Source organism: Melanerpes formicivorus, unplaced genomic scaffold (assembly GCF_026170545.1).
Source record: "Melanerpes formicivorus ecotype bairdi unplaced genomic scaffold, bMelFor1.0.p_v2 SCAF_23, whole genome shotgun sequence".
Taxonomy (NCBI): domain Eukaryota; kingdom Metazoa; phylum Chordata; class Aves; order Piciformes; family Picidae; genus Melanerpes; species Melanerpes formicivorus.
In genome coordinates this window covers 12,058,926-12,074,248 of record NW_027142375.1, presented here as the reverse complement: position 1 = coordinate 12,074,248, position 15,323 = coordinate 12,058,926, and the positions used below count along the sequence as shown (strand labels likewise).

The 15,323-nt window shown below is 43.9% G+C and overlaps 1 protein-coding gene across 2 annotated transcripts in view; it reads left to right on the top strand.

Annotated features, from left to right (window-relative positions):
• Nucleotides 1-15,323, top strand: part of SCIN (scinderin) — a 74,916-nt gene that overhangs the window by 44,108 nt on the left and 15,485 nt on the right. For both annotated transcript variants that reach the window (XM_068152518.1, XM_068152517.1), the window contains one exon: nucleotides 12,592-12,684. In XM_068152518.1, the coding sequence (XP_068008619.1) occupies nucleotides 12,592-12,684 (93 nt within the window). The remainder of the gene's footprint in view (nucleotides 1-12,591; nucleotides 12,685-15,323) is intronic.

Below are 15,323 nucleotides of genomic sequence, written 5' to 3'. Positions count from 1 at the left end.
GGCTGACAAACCCACATGAGTGGCAACCTAAAGAGCCCATAGTAATCTTATCCCTACTCCCTAAAAGACTGAACTGTCATGACTACATGGACTTACCTACATTTTAAGTATCTTGGGCAGCTGTGACTGTCTGCAGGATATAAAAGCCAATGAAAAAGTAGGCTGAGTTTTAACTAAAGTATTAAGCCTACATCTGTCCTACCTAATCATGAAGTGTTCAGATAAACACTTCTCATGATGGTTCTGCTTTTTCCCTGCAGTCCAAACTGTCTGATTCTTAGAACTGATTTATCATTCCCCTGAAACTGCAGCTCGAGGTAGCATGCGATTGCTGCAGTTTTTACTGCTGAGGCTTTTGGCTTTTGTTTCACTTCTGTAAAGTTTTTTGATGTTCATGGATGAAATAATGAAACCTGAGAGATGTGACTGCTGAGGTTTAAAACCATAACAAAATGTTAGCATACATCTTTGAAATGGCTCTTCTGCCTTGAAACAAAAAAATGCCACGGCATCTGTTTGCTCAGCATTTGCAGTCGTCGTGCGCCTGGTTTTATTTGAGTTCTAGTGGCCTTACAACAGGTGAGTGCAAACTCACCTCTCATAAAATATTTGTGTAAATATTCACCTAGCTTACACATTGAGCAACAGAGGGAACCTCTTCCTCCTTTCTGATAACACAGCCTTTCTCCTCCCTCCTTTTTCTTTAAAGCTCCTAAGCAGTGCTTAATCCTGAGAACTCCTGAATGCCACTGTGTTCAGTTTTTGCTGATGGTGTGAATAAATATTATGTGCAGAGTTATGGGAATGGTTTGATCATATTACAGCCAGCCCCCTCTTTCTAGAGAGGGACTGATAGCACTGAACAGTGCTGACTTGATCATGGGGATAAAATCTGAAGAGCATAGAAAAGAAGATCCCATCCCAACTTACAGAGTTTGCTTCTCTAGAGACCCAAGCAGTGCAAACCTGACCACAACATCAAGCTCCAGTAACTCTTAAATTAGCTGGGTAGGTGCCTGTGCATATGAACAGATGAGCAGAACCGCCTCCTCCCTCCTGGTTGAATTCAAGCCCCTAAAAATTATTTGCAGAACAAAGCTAATTTCCAAGGGCAGCATAAAGCACAGTGAAGTAGCTGGGGAAAAAAAATATGGCTTGCTGTGACTTATGACTAGCATAAGGATCTTTGACAGTGCAAGCTCTGAAGGAGCTAGACAGGTTCCTGCAGTCTCTGGTCCTGTCACAGAGATTATTGCATAAGGCTGAATGAGTGGTGTGCATCCTGCCAGTTTGGTGCATACTCCTTTGCTACAGCCATCAAGGGTAGGATCTTCCATCACAATTCTGCAGAAGCAGCTATTGCTGGTCTCAGAACGTTGGCATTCATAGTTTCATAGTTTCATTCAGGGTTGGAAGGGACCACAAGGATCATCTAGTTCCAACCCCCTTCTTGTTCCTTTGCTTTTCATTGTATTATGAGGTCAAGTCTCGCTAAGGAGGGGTTTGTTTGCTTTGTATACAGAGGAGTGAAGGAGCAGTGATAGTGAAGGTGACACAAGAGGAAGAGGAGGCAGAAGAAGGGTAACTTCTTTTGTGAGATACAAACTCCAGGCATTTTTAAAGGATTAAACAATTGTGTAAGGAACAAGGATTGATGGGGAAAATATGTACACAAAACCAGTCCTTTGAAGAGGCATGGATGTAGCAGGGAGGAGGAGGACCATGCCTGACCACATGGAACCAGGAAGCCAGCAGCAACTCTTTCGTCCCCATGAGGCAGAAGTAAAAGAGAGCAAATGGCCACAGTGTCTTCCTTTTTATAGGCTTTCTGGACAGGGAGGTGGAGTGGAACAGATTCAGTTCCCCAGGGGAAAACGCCCTCCAGGGAGAGCAAGGCTCTCACAAGCCCTCCTCCCCTGCTTTCAGGATGGGCGTAACCCATCACACAAACTCAGAATAGTCCAGGGGAAAAAAATACTGCACATGCCCACGCACCTTTCAGAGCAATGCCTGCCCAGTCTGAGGAGTAGCAGTTTATTAATCATTACACTGTTTAATTAAAAGTTATGATGGGCTATGAATGCGAATATGAAGTACAAATCCATTGCCTTGCAGGGAGCCAGTTTCAAGCTGTCAAAATCAGACCTCCTGTTTTCTTTCTAATTACTGAGTGTATCTCCTTCATTAAGGGCAGTACTCTTCCTGGATGAAAATTTCCATTTAAAGGACTTAATTATCCAACCTGTACTCACCACACACAGGCATGGCTTGGATTTCAGTGTAGACAGCTTCCTGCCACCAGCTGAGCATTTGGCCTGGCATTTTCTCCAGGCCCAGGCCGAAAATTAACAGGGGTTTTCCCAAGCATGGCAGAGGCTGGCAGGGGGATCTCTTCAGCAATGTAGTGAGTTGTCCACAGCGTCCTTCATGCTGCAGCTTTCAACCTTGGCTGCCTGAAGCCAGGTAGTTAAATGACAGGGAACTGAATAGGAGCTACAGGCAGCAAGTACATCTAAAAGTCTTTCTTTAGAGACCTTTTTGAGATCTTCTCAGGATCTCAGGTAGTGATAGGACTAGGGGGGATGGAATGAAGCTGGAGGTGGGGAGATCCAGGCTGGATGTGAGGAGGAGGTTCTTCACCATGAGAGTGGTGAAACCCTGGAATGGGTTGTTCAGGGAGGTGGTTGAGGCCCTGTCCCTGGAGGTGTTTAAGCCCAGGCTGGATGAAGCTGTGGCCAGCCTGATCTAGTGTGGGGTGTCCCTGCCCATGGCAGGGGGGTTGGAACTAGATGATCCTTGTGGTCCCTTCCAACCCTGAATGATACTATGATACTAAGTCAGGCTTTTAATTAAGTCTCTAAATACGAATTTCAGTGTCTGCCTTAGAAATTTTACTTCAGAAAATGTTTGGGCATGGCATGAATTAAATCATTTGTGAACAGCTCTAAAAGATGCTTGGAAATGTAATTTCTTGTGCTAGGAAAGATGCTTCTATGCTAGGTATTTTAGTGACTTTCCAAAATCATCATGAATTTCTGGAAGTGCTTGCAAATGAATTATAATGTGGCTGGTTTGCTTTCTTCTGGGTGAAAAAGCCACTCATCTTTGTTATGTTTTCTTCTCCATCAGCTGTAGCACTTGCAGGGTTACCACATTAGTCAATTATAATCTTATAATTACATGTTAGACTATTAATGGAGTTTGTAATGGCTTTTTTTCCTTTCTGTGTTAGACTATCAAGAAATCTATTGATGAAAAACCACTGTAATTTTCAGTTATTAAATGAACATAATTAAGAAGACAAAGAGTTCTTAGCAGTTATCTCCCCGTGGAGTAGTTCACAGTTATTTCCATGTACATTGCAGCAACAAGGGAGTTTCATGGAGAAGAATCACAGAATGTTAGGGATTGGAAGGTACCTACAGAGATCATTGAGTCCAACCTCCCTGCCAAAGCAGGATCACCTAGGGCAGGCTGCACAGGAATGTATCCAGATGGGTTTTGAAAGTCTCCAGAGTGTGGTGGGTTAAGATTTTCCCCCAACATTAACTCCACAAGGAGACTCCACAAGCTCTCTGAAAAAAAATGGAAGGGCAGAGTTTCCTTGCTGCATAGAAAGCTCAGAGATATGCTGTCTTTGGAATCCTGCATCTCTCCAAGACAAATGCACCGTGAAAGGACTTTTGTTTGCTTTTTCTGCAGGTGTGCCTCACCCCAGCCCCTGGGCAGGGCAACTCTCAAGGGATCTCTGCTCAAGGTTGCCTTTGAATTTTCTGCATTGAAAGTTCTGCAGTGCAGGAAGGGCTCAGGGTGGAAAATTTTGCAGGTTTTTCCTTCAGAGGAGCCTGCATGTGCACAGATTGCTGTTCTCTATCCAGACCATGTAATGCTGGAGTAAAAGTCCTCACATCTGAGCAAGGGAGAGCAGCAGTTGTACAGAAGATAGTGTCCTGTCTGTCATGGGATCAGTATTTCTGCCACCACCAGTGAGGGTGCAATACTGAAGACATATGTAAATATAACAACTGTATTTACTGCAAAGCAGGTTATTAGAGCCAAGTCTTTTCCTTACATAACTGCCTATGACTTGGATACTACCTGACTGCCTGGAAAAATAAGATGTAGATTAAATTGCATAAAGGGGATTTAAATATCAGAGTAATCAGTTCGCAACTACCAAGAATGTCTTCCTCAGTCAAAATGGGAAAGTCAAATTGGGAGATTTTGGATCTGCACACCTTCTGGCACATCCAGCATCCTATGCTTGCACATATGTTGGAACTCCTTATTACGTACCTCCAGAGATATGGGAAAGCATGCCATACAACAACAAAAGTGATATATGGTCTCTGGGATGTATTCTGTATGACCTGTGCACTCTTAAACATTAGAGCTGCCAAACAGAAAGGGACCTGGGGATGCTGATTGACAGCCACCTAAACATGAGCCAGCAGTGTGCCCAGGTGGCCAAGAAGGCCAATGGCATCCTGGCCTGCATCAAGAATAGTGTGGCCAGCAGGAGCAGGGAAGTCATTCTGCCCCTGTACTCAGCACTGGTTAAGACACACCTTGAGTACTGTGTCCAGTTCTGGGCCCCTCAGTTTAAGAAGGACATTGAGACTCTTGAACATGTCCAGAGAAAGGCAACGAAGCTGGTGAGAGGCCTTGAGCACAAGCCCTATGAGGAGAGGCTGAGGGAGCTGGGATTGTTTAGCCTGGACAAGAGGAGGCTCAGGGCAGACCTTATTGCCCTCTACAACTACCTGAAAGGTGGTTGTAGCCAGGAGGGGATTGGTCTGTTCTCTCAAGCAACCAGCACCAGAACAAGAGAACACAGTCTCAAACTGTGCCAGGGGAAGTTTAGGCTTGAGGTGAGGAGAAAGTTCTTCACTGAGAGAGTCGTTCGCCATTGGAATGTGCTGCCCAGGGAGGTGGTGGAGTCCCCATCCCTGGGGGTGTTCAAGAGGGGATTGGACATGACACTTGGTGCCATGGTTTATTCATGAGGTCTCTGGTGACAGGTTGGACCTGATGATCTTTGAGGTCTCTTCCAACCTTGGTGATTCTGTGATTCTAATTTTTAAGAGCTCTAACTCTGCCCTTGGAACATATTGCCTCCTTTAAACAAATGTTGAGGAGCTATAGGGACTTAAAACCAAAAATCAGTTAGTGGAGGGCACCAAAACTATCTGGAGAAAACAATTTTCTGAGAGCTAAGCAGGACACATCTCCTATATAGCCAGGTGAAAGAAACATTCTTGCTCTTTCTCTTTTTCTGTCCTAATAAATATTTAACTTATTTCAAGCTTCCTGAGAAAGCACTAGAGAGAGATCTATCAAAATACTCTCTGTTTTACTTCCTTAAACATTAGGATCCAAATCTGTGCTCTGTCTTGCATGCAAGAGTTTGAGTGTCATACCAGAGAGGATTCTCTGGTCTGTTGGGCTGTACAGGACTGAAAATGCTCAGCTTCTGAATGCAGACAGTGGTGCACTAGGAAAGTATTTCAGTGCTTTGTGTAGCTTTATCACCTTGTCATCTAAAGGGCTGAGCCGAAACACCTTGCTACATCTTCCTCTGCTCACCCTGACACTGCTGTATATTGTAGCTAGCTGCTTCTCTCTCCAGCACATCCCCTGGGAACACGGTTTTCTAGCAGGGCCACTGTCTGCCAGTGACCTGTAGCTGCCCCCCCCCCCCCCCCACACACACACTTCAGGCTTCACAGGCTGTTTGCCATGCTCCTCTTTTTACTCCAGTATTGATATGGTCCAGCCTCTCACAGCTGTGGGGTCAGCCTGAGTGGTGGCACTGCAAATGCCCTGCTTCAAAACTAGGGGCACTTAGAGTACAAAAACCCTGAGCATTTTGTGGATTTTAGCAATGTGTGAGGCTGCCTGTTGATGTGAGTTACTGATTTATTCCCATTATTTTCCAGTGCTTAAGGATGTACTGTCATACAGCACTTCATTTTGCATTTATTTATTTTAATCCACAAGACTTCAAAACCAAGATCTGCAAAGCTACAATACTTTCAGTGTGTGTCTCTGTCCCAGAAGAAACCCTATGCATCTCAAGCACCTTTGCCATGGGAGTAATGGAACGCTGGAACTGATTGCCCAGGGATATAGTTAAGGCCCCACCCCTGGAGATATTCAAGGTCAGGCTCTGGGCAGCCTGATCTAATTGAGGACGCCCCTGCTTAGTGCAGAGGGGGGTGGTCTTGATGACCTGTGGAGGTCCCTTCCAGCCCAGACCATTCTCTGATTCTATGATTTTTAATGATGCTGTGGGTAGTCAGGTCACTTGAACAGCTCAACTCTCAATGTTTGGCAGCAGTCATGGTTACAAAAAATGCTCCCCATTTCTTCACTGTGGGATCACTGTTCGTCTTGGAGGCATCTCAAAAGCCAGGCAGTTGAAGATAGCACAGGCTGGGGATTCTCTCAACTCATTTCATGCACATCTGGTCTCAGTGTAAATAGTTACCTTAGACACTGCTAGCTGTGCACTCCCTGCAGGACAGAAGAGAGCTTGTTTTACCTTGGGGGCAAACTACTGAAAAAACATTGAATTTGTACTCCCAAGACTTATCTAAACAGTTTCTTTGTGAACATGTTATCTGTGGCCTGTCCACAGAGTGGAAAATGAGTGTTAGAATATCCTTATCATACTGGCAAAGGCTTTGTATTCAAATTAGCCCAGACAGATATGCAAAGTTGCAAGTATTGCATGAAAAGCTGCCAAAGCCTAATGCCCTATTTTTTAGGAAGTTAAGCATAGAGCTATGAATAAAATTATCATTTGCATTTGAAATTCCTGAGACAACAGAAACTGGCTAAAAATGTAGGCCATAAGCATGGCCCAAAGCCATGAAGACATTAAGTCAAAAGCAGACAGATCCCATTTAGACTTTACCACCCGAAGGTCCTTTTGAGAGATTGCCTGCTCAATCCCCCAAAATAACATTAGCATAAAGCATCCATGAGCCAGCAATGTGCCCTTGTGGCCAAGAAGGCCAATGCCCTCCTGGGGTGTATTAGAACGGGTGTGCCCCTGGTGAGGCTGCATCTGGAATATTGTGTCCAGTTCTGGACCCCTCAGTTCAAGAAGGACTTCAGGGAGCTGCTTGAAAGTGTCCGGCACAGAGCCTCAAAGATGATGGAGTGGAACATGTCCATTATGAGGAAAGGCTGAGGGAGTTGTGTCTCTTTATCCTGGAGATGAGGAGTCTGAGGGGTGACCTCATTTGCATTTATAAGTATGTGAAGGCTGAGTTCCAGGGGGGTGGAGTCAGGCTCTGCTCAGGGATGTCCAACAATAGGACAAGGGGCAATGGGTGCATGCTGGAGCAGAGGAGGTTTCACTTGAACATAAGGTAAATTTTTTTCACTGTGAGGGTGACAGAACACTGGAACAGGCTGCCCAGAGAGGTTGTGGAGTCTCCTTCACTGGAGTCATTCAAGACCTGCCTGGATGTGTTCCTGTGTGACCTACTCTAGGTGATCCTGCTCAGGCAGGGGGGTTGGGCTAGATGATCTTTTGTAGTCCCTTTCAACCCCTAACATTCTGTGTCTCTGTGATCCTTGTGTCTGTTCTTCAGTACGTTATGGCTGTTTTAATCTTGTTTTCAGTCTCTTTTCAGGCTCAATTTGAGTGTGCATTGACATCTGTTGTTGTTGGAATTGGTAGTGAGAGGCAGTTTCAGCAGAAATCCTGCTAGCTACCTAGGGGCAGTTTAGAGAAAGGATATTTTTTCCTGATGTAATTTTCTTAAGACTGTGAAAGTTTGCTTAGATTGCTGGAAAGAGCTCCAAGTTGCAGTAACCTGAGAAATAAGCATATTTGGCTGTTCATAATCTGACCAATGTTAAAAGTCTTTTTTTGTTTGGACCAGAGTATCTTCTGCAGTGGCTGTGATCATGCAGAAGAGCTAGTAAGTCAAAACTATTCAAAATGGAACTATGCTCAGTTACTTAAGTGGTGAAACCCTAAAGTCTTCTTTGCTGGGTGAGTCTCAAGGTGCATGTCTGTACTGGTGCTCAGAGTCAGCATGCTGGTTCCTAGCCTGCGTGATAGAGTCTGTGGTAGTGGAACACTGCAACAGGCTGTCCAGGGAGGTAGTTGAGGCCTGGAGATATTCAAAGTGAGGCTTGACAGGGCTCTGGGCAGCCTGCTCTAGTTGAGGATGCCCCTGCTCACTGCAGAGGGGGTTGGACTAGATGACCTTTGGAAGTCCCTTCCAACCCAGACCACTCTGTGATTCTATGGTCATACAATGGTTTCAGTTGAAAAGACCCCTAAGATCTTTGAGTCTAATGGTTGATGTAAGACCACCATGGCCATTAAACTGTGTCTTGAAGCACCATGCCTGCACATTTTTTGGACCATCCTTTCCAATCTCTGCTTGATGTTTTTTTTCTGTTACAGGCTACTAGAGTAGATATTTAAGGCAATACTTATTTCAGGGAGATATTCCTTGTAACATTCTTCTCTGGTTTAAAGGTTAGTAAAAATCTGAGCCTTTATCTTCCCGTGAGTTCATGGTGTGCCTATAGTTCAGACCTATTTTCCTGCTCAGAGGATTTATTCTCTGTCCCAGGCAACATATGTACCTTGAGTTTTCAGGAGCAGGATATACTTGCTTATGTCAGATCATGTAAAAAGTAAAGTAAACGATGAGCTACTAATCCTGATTGTTTGGCAAATATATTAAGTAATAAATTATCAAGTCCACGAGACATCTTGAAGCTATGTAAATATCTCACTTTTTTCTTTCTGTTGCTCTTAGCATAGAAAGAGAGGAATTCGGGTGGTGTTTGTTTTGTTTTGTTTTGAGATCTGGCACTTGGAATCACAGCCACAACAAACAGTTCAGTTTCAGGCCCATAAACCTATCCCAAACTGTGTATAGTAAGAAGAAACACAAACACAGTCCTGGTGTACACAGGCTATACTGTACTAAACTGGTTTTCTGTCTTAATTAACCTTCACCTGATGTATTGTTTTTCTAGCTGGATTTTCAGCCTCACTGAACTTCTTACTCCTATTAAGTCAATATCAACTGTTTTATGATACAGAGCTGGCTTCTTCTGTTATGAAGACAATATTTGCCACTTTTCTGCTTTTGATGGTTTATTTTAAATTGTTTACCTTGTCACATTCCTACCAATTAGAAACCTTTTGTCTGTGATTTCTTCTGCTCCTTTTGTCTGTGATTTCTTCTGCTCTTTTTCAAGGGCAACAGAGTGGAATTTATTGTTAGTAAAAGCTTTGGCTCTGTATTTTGCACTTGTCAGGGGCAGGGGGGTGCAGCTATTTAGAGAGAAGAGCTCATGCATGTGAGAATATGAAAGGGGATTATAGTTTTGCAGGCAGCTGCAAGACTGAACTTGGGCAGTTGTAGAGGAGCTGATGTTCTGTTGGTTTCCACTATGATATTCGTGCAGTAAACAAAGAGCATCAACATAAAGATTTAGCAGAACTTAAACCCCCAAAACTTCTAAAAGTAATGCATATTGACTTCCTGTTATACCTTCTGTAGACAGGATCTAAAGGTGTGGAGTTAATGAATCCCTTTGGTAAGACAATATCTCTGCACTCTGATGCTCTCTTTGGGAAGCAAGCTGGCATTAGACTATAGCCATGTAAAGCAAGGTAGGCTCTGCCATAGCCAGCTGTGGGCAAGTCTTGTTCTGAAGGAGCTGTAAAGCAGGTTAAGCTTTGAGTGGTTAAACAACCTCATGTACCCTGTGAGGTCAGAGTGTGCACACTGGTGGCCACTGTGGAATAGCAGCACTACACCTGTGTGCACCATTGCTGAGGCCAGAGTTGCTCATGCTTTTTCTTAGGACTGTTTTCTTGCACACAACAAGCAGTAGTGGGGAGAGGATAAGCATCATTCTGTGGCAGAGCACCAGAGAGTGAAGGAAGGGTGGTTTGACACCTTAATCTGTCCATGGTGAAGTGATATGGAAGAGTCTCTGTGGTTTGACAATCATCAGCTGCAAAGAAAGATGCTAAGCCCAAAGAACGAGGAAGCCAGGGCTTGGTCATGCTTTCAGGATTCCTAATTATTCTTTAGATTATTTCTGTTGCAGCAGTTGTTAATAATGATGATGATGTGGTTACAAAACCTGTGTGTGCACCTGTGTATTTGTGAGTGACGTGGTTTGGAACTGTCAATATGGTTGGACATCCAGGGCAAAATGTGACTCTCTTCTTCTTTGTCCCTGAGAGGGTATTGCTATTTTCAGATGTGTAGGGTGGATCTGTTGGTCTGAATTCTTGGCAGGCTTGTGAGTCAGGGTTACAAACTGCTCAGGAGAGCCAGCCAAGGGTACACTGTGGAGGCTCAGGGGTGACTTCATTGCCCTCTACAACTACCTGAAAGGTGGTTGTAGCCAGGAAGGGGTTGGTCTCTTCTCCCAGGCAACCAGCACCAGAACAAGAGGACACAGTCTCAAGCTGTGCCAGGGGAAGTTTAGGCTTGAGGTGAGGAGAAAGTTCTTCACTGAGAGAGTCATTAGTCATTGGAATGTGCTGCCCAGGGAGGTGGTGGAGTCACCATCCCTGGAGGTGTTCAAGACTGGACGTGGCACTTGGTGCCATGGTTTAGTCATGAGGTCTGTGGTGACAGGTTGGACTTGATGATCCTCGAGGTCTCTTCCAACCTTAGCAATACTGTGATACTGTGATAAGACATGAAGACCCAGTGGAGCAGCTGGAGTGTCTGTACTGGGAGAATTATACAAATAAGAGGATGGCACTGCCCTTGTACTTGATGTTAATATTGAGTATTCAGATGTATCAATTCCTGCTCCATAAAATTCTGTATGTAACAGTTAGATCTGGTCATATATGAATCGATAAGGAAAGGTGATTAACAACCAGTAATGAGGGTTTAATAATGACTGCCTGGCCACAACATATTCTTGATGAAGCTTTGTAAATTTCTTGTAGTGGTAGTTGTTATAAGGTTACCTGTGGTGTAAAATCACTCTGCTGTAAAACTGCCATGGTGGCAAAACTGACACAGAGCAAGAAAATGTTTTTCTCACTCCATTTTTTCCCCCCAAGACTTCAACTAATTTTTCCTTCTTAAAATGGGATTAAGAATCTGTCATTTTAAAGATTTCTTGCACTCACAGTCTGATGGTTTGTATTGACAACTGAAGCAGTTTGAAAGGTAATTTCAGCTCATTTATTTAACTTTGCATGCTTTCATCTTTATTACTGTCAAACTTTATAAAAATAATATCACAGAATCACAGAATCACCAAGGTTGGAAGAAACCTCAAAGATCATCAAGTCCAACCTGTCACCACAGACCTCATGACTAAACCATGGCACCAAGTGCCCCATCCAATCCCCTCTTGAATACCTCCAGGGATGGGGACTCCACCACCTCCCTGGGCAGCACATTCCAATGACGAATGACTCTCTCGGTGAAGAACTTTCTCCTCACCTCGAGCCTAAACTTCCCCTGGCACAGCTTGACACTGTGTCCCCTTGTTCTGGTGCTGATTGCTTGAGAGAAGAGACCAACTCCTGGCTACAACCACCCTTCAGGTAGTTGTAGACAGCAATTAGCTCTCCCTTGAGCCTCCTCTTCTCCAGCAAAACAATCCCAGCTCCCTCAGCCTCTCCTCATAGGGCTTGTGCTCAAGGCCTCTCCCCAGCCTTGTTGCCCTTCTCTGGACAAGTTCAAGTGTCTCGATGTCCTTCCTAAACTGAGGGGCCCAGAACTGGACACAGTACTCAAGGTGTGGCCTAACCAGTGCAGAGCACAGGGGCAGAATGACTTCCCTGCTCCTGCTGGCCACACTATTCTTGATGCAGGCCAGGATGCCATTGGCCTTCTTGGCCACCTGAGCACACTGCTGGTTCATGTTTAGGTGGCTGTCAATCAGCACCCCCAGGTCCCTCTCTGTTTGGCTGCTCTCCAGCCGTTCTGACCCCAGCCTGTAGCTCTGCATGGGGTTGTTGTGGCCAAAGTGCAGCACTCGACACTTGGACTTGTTGAATGCCGTCCTGTTGAACTCTGCCCATCTGTCCAGTTGGTCAAGGTCACTCTGCCCTCTACCAGATCAACATCTGCTCCCAACTTAGTGTCATCTGCAAATTTGCTGATGACTGACTTGATCCCCTCATCCAGATCATCATTCCAAAAATTGTAAGACTTGTTTTCCAACAGTTTAGAAGTTTTCTGGGAGGAAAAGGGGAAGACAGGTACATAAACACATACACAGAGCAGGAGCATGCAATCCTCTCTACACTCCGTGTGCCTATGTATCCTTTAGAAGCTTTGTTGTTTGTTTGTTTGTTCTCTCTATATGATTTCCTGTCCTACTTCAGAGATGAGGTTTGCTGGAAAGGGAGCATGTAGAGCTAAAGCTACTGGAGATTTCACACAGTTCTCTAAAGTTACCCATCTGTTTGTGAGCAAGTCACCCATGAGTTTGGATTTAGATTGGATTATATGTAAAGATGATGCCAATGAGTTGATTCCTGGGACAACACATTACAGTGTAGGTACTACAGAACCTACTCTTTCTTTGCACTGAATTTCTTATTCTCTTGTCATACAGGTTTTAGGGAGCAAGCCAGAGCTTCCTGAGTGTGATGACAATGATGATGAAGTGGCTGATATTACAAACAGGAGAAGTGCTAAACTATATATGGTAAGTCAACAGTATTCATGCAAGTAGTGCCCTCATAGGTGGAGTTCTGGCTTCAGCTGATCGACAAATAGTCGATTTGCAGCCAACAGGCAAGTTTCTCAAAGGATGTCAATCAAGGCAGCTCAGGTAAGATGAGGAAAAAGTATTGATTACAGCCCTGTTTAGCAAGGAAACAAATTAAACATGGCCTGTGAACCACTCAGTGCAGGTCCAAGAAGAACTAGGTGGTCTTAAATTAAACTGTTGGACAGGAAATATTTCCTATCCTCTTGATTATAGCAGAGTTCTAGTATTCATACATAATTGTGTTAGCAGAGCTTGAGGTGTGCACAGTTATCTTATATTTTATATATAGAAATCCAAGGAATTTGAATGCAAAACTCCTTTCCTTTGCCATGCCCTTTTCCTTCTTCTCCACCTGCAGTGGCTTAACACTGACCAGGACACAGCCAGAAAAATTACCTGTAAACAAAATGTAATAAAAACATTCTCTGTTTAAATCAGTAGGAGTTTTATGATCACATTCAGTGAAGTTGTTATTTTTCCTCATGTGATGCTCTTTCCCAGACTAGGCATGGAATTTATCCCTCTCATTATCTTACAAGGCTACACCAACTGTTTCTTTTTCTGGAAAAAAGAGCCCACAATTTCCAAGCCTGTGTTTTCCCTTTTCCTACCCCCATGCTACCCCAGCTCCCCTTTCTTCCTTATTGTCCCAGTTGAGAAAAGAAGTAAGACAGTACTTGGAAAAGGATTATGTTTTCAGTGAAATCTGTTAATTTCTTTATCCTCCTCCTAAGAATAATAATAATAATAATAATAATAATAATAATAATAATAATAAGTTAATATATTTTCTCCTGAGAGTGCAAGAAGGGGTTTTGGGGTTTATTCACAAGCTCTCCTGAGCATTGAGGTCTGGACCTTTCTTTTAAGTGCCCTGTGCTCTGGCAATGAGGTTGCTTCTCATGAGGGAAATACCATGTACTGTCTTCCTTTCACCATAGTCACTTAACAAGAAAGGTCTGGTCAACCAGTGGCAACACTCCGACAACACTAAGTGCTACTGGATCCCCATGAGTGCACCCTTCTGTGTGTCACCTACAGTAGATTTGAAGCTGCACTGTAGTGTGAGAGAACATGAGTCCCTGCCTTTGCAGCCCCTGCACAGAATCATAGAACCATTAGGGTTGGAAAAGACCTCTAAGATCATTGGCCCAACACCACCATGACCATTAAACAGTGTCATGAAGTGCCAGGTCTACACATTTTTTTAACACTTCTAGGGATGATGACTCCACCACCCCCCAGGCAATCTATTCCAATGCCTGACCACTATTTTAATAAAGAAATTTTCCTAACATCCAGTCTAAACCTCCCCTGACCACAATTTTAGGCTATTTCCTCTCATTCTATCACTTGATAGTAAGGAGGAGAGACCAACCTCCATTTCACTCCCACCTCCTTTTTGGTAGTTGTAGAGATCAATGAGGTCTCCCCTTAGTCTTCTCTCCAGAGCAAACAAACCAGCTACCCTAGCTGCTCCTCACAAGATCTGCTCTCCAGGCCCTTCATCATCTTTACTGCCCTTCTCTGGACACTCTTCAGCACCTCAATCTCCTTCTTATATTGAGAGATCCAACACTGAACACAGTACTTGAGGTGTGGTCTCACCAGTGCTGCGTACAGGGGCATGATCACTGCTGGCCACACTGTTCCTGATTGAGGCTATTGCTGTAAGGCAATACTAGAGACAAGGGCTTGCAGTGAATTTTGGAGTCCTAAGGACACTCAGAAAATTATGTGGCTACCTAATAAATAGTTCTAAGTACACAGGTCGTGCTAACAGAGCTCTGATAGCTAAATGTAAATGTGCTGCAACATAGTAGTGAGTGCTGGGGGACAGCTGTAGCCTGAACCCTCACAGTAGGAAAAATAGTTGATTTTTATTTGTTGTATGCAGTGGTAATTTCCACCTTGTGCTTCCATAATACACAAGATAGAATGGTGTATTTAAAATTAATATCTAGTTATGAAAGGAAATAAAGACTGCTAGAAAATTAGGAGCCACAATAGTAATAACTTCTTTTCAGTGGTAATAATTGGTCTTTTCAGACATGCAGAAGGGAATTTTAAATGGTTAGAAAGATATACATGGAATTACAGTGGTAACAAAGCAGATTCTGCAACAGGTCTTGTATGACACTTTCCAGTTAAAGAATTGTAGGTTATAAATGTAGACATTTCACTGTTAATATCAGTGTAGAACTATCTAATTATACTGTTAAATGCTCTGTTCAGCATGCAAATCATCCAATGGCTTAGATTGGAAGGGACCTTGTAGATCATCTACTCCAACCTCCCTGCAATGGGCAGGGACACCTCTTAACGAGATTCAACTGCTCAAGGCCTCATCCAAATTGGCTTTGAAACCCCCATCGAGGAGGCATCCACAACCTCCCTGGCTAGCCCCTTCCAGAGTCCCACCACCCTTGTACTGAAGAATGCCTTCCTAAGATCCAGTCTAAACCTACTTTCCATCAGCTTAAAACCGTTCCCCCTTGTTCCGTATCTAAACATGCTTATGAAAGGTCCCTTTCCAGCCTTCCTTGTAGAATCCCTTCAGGTATTGGAAGGCA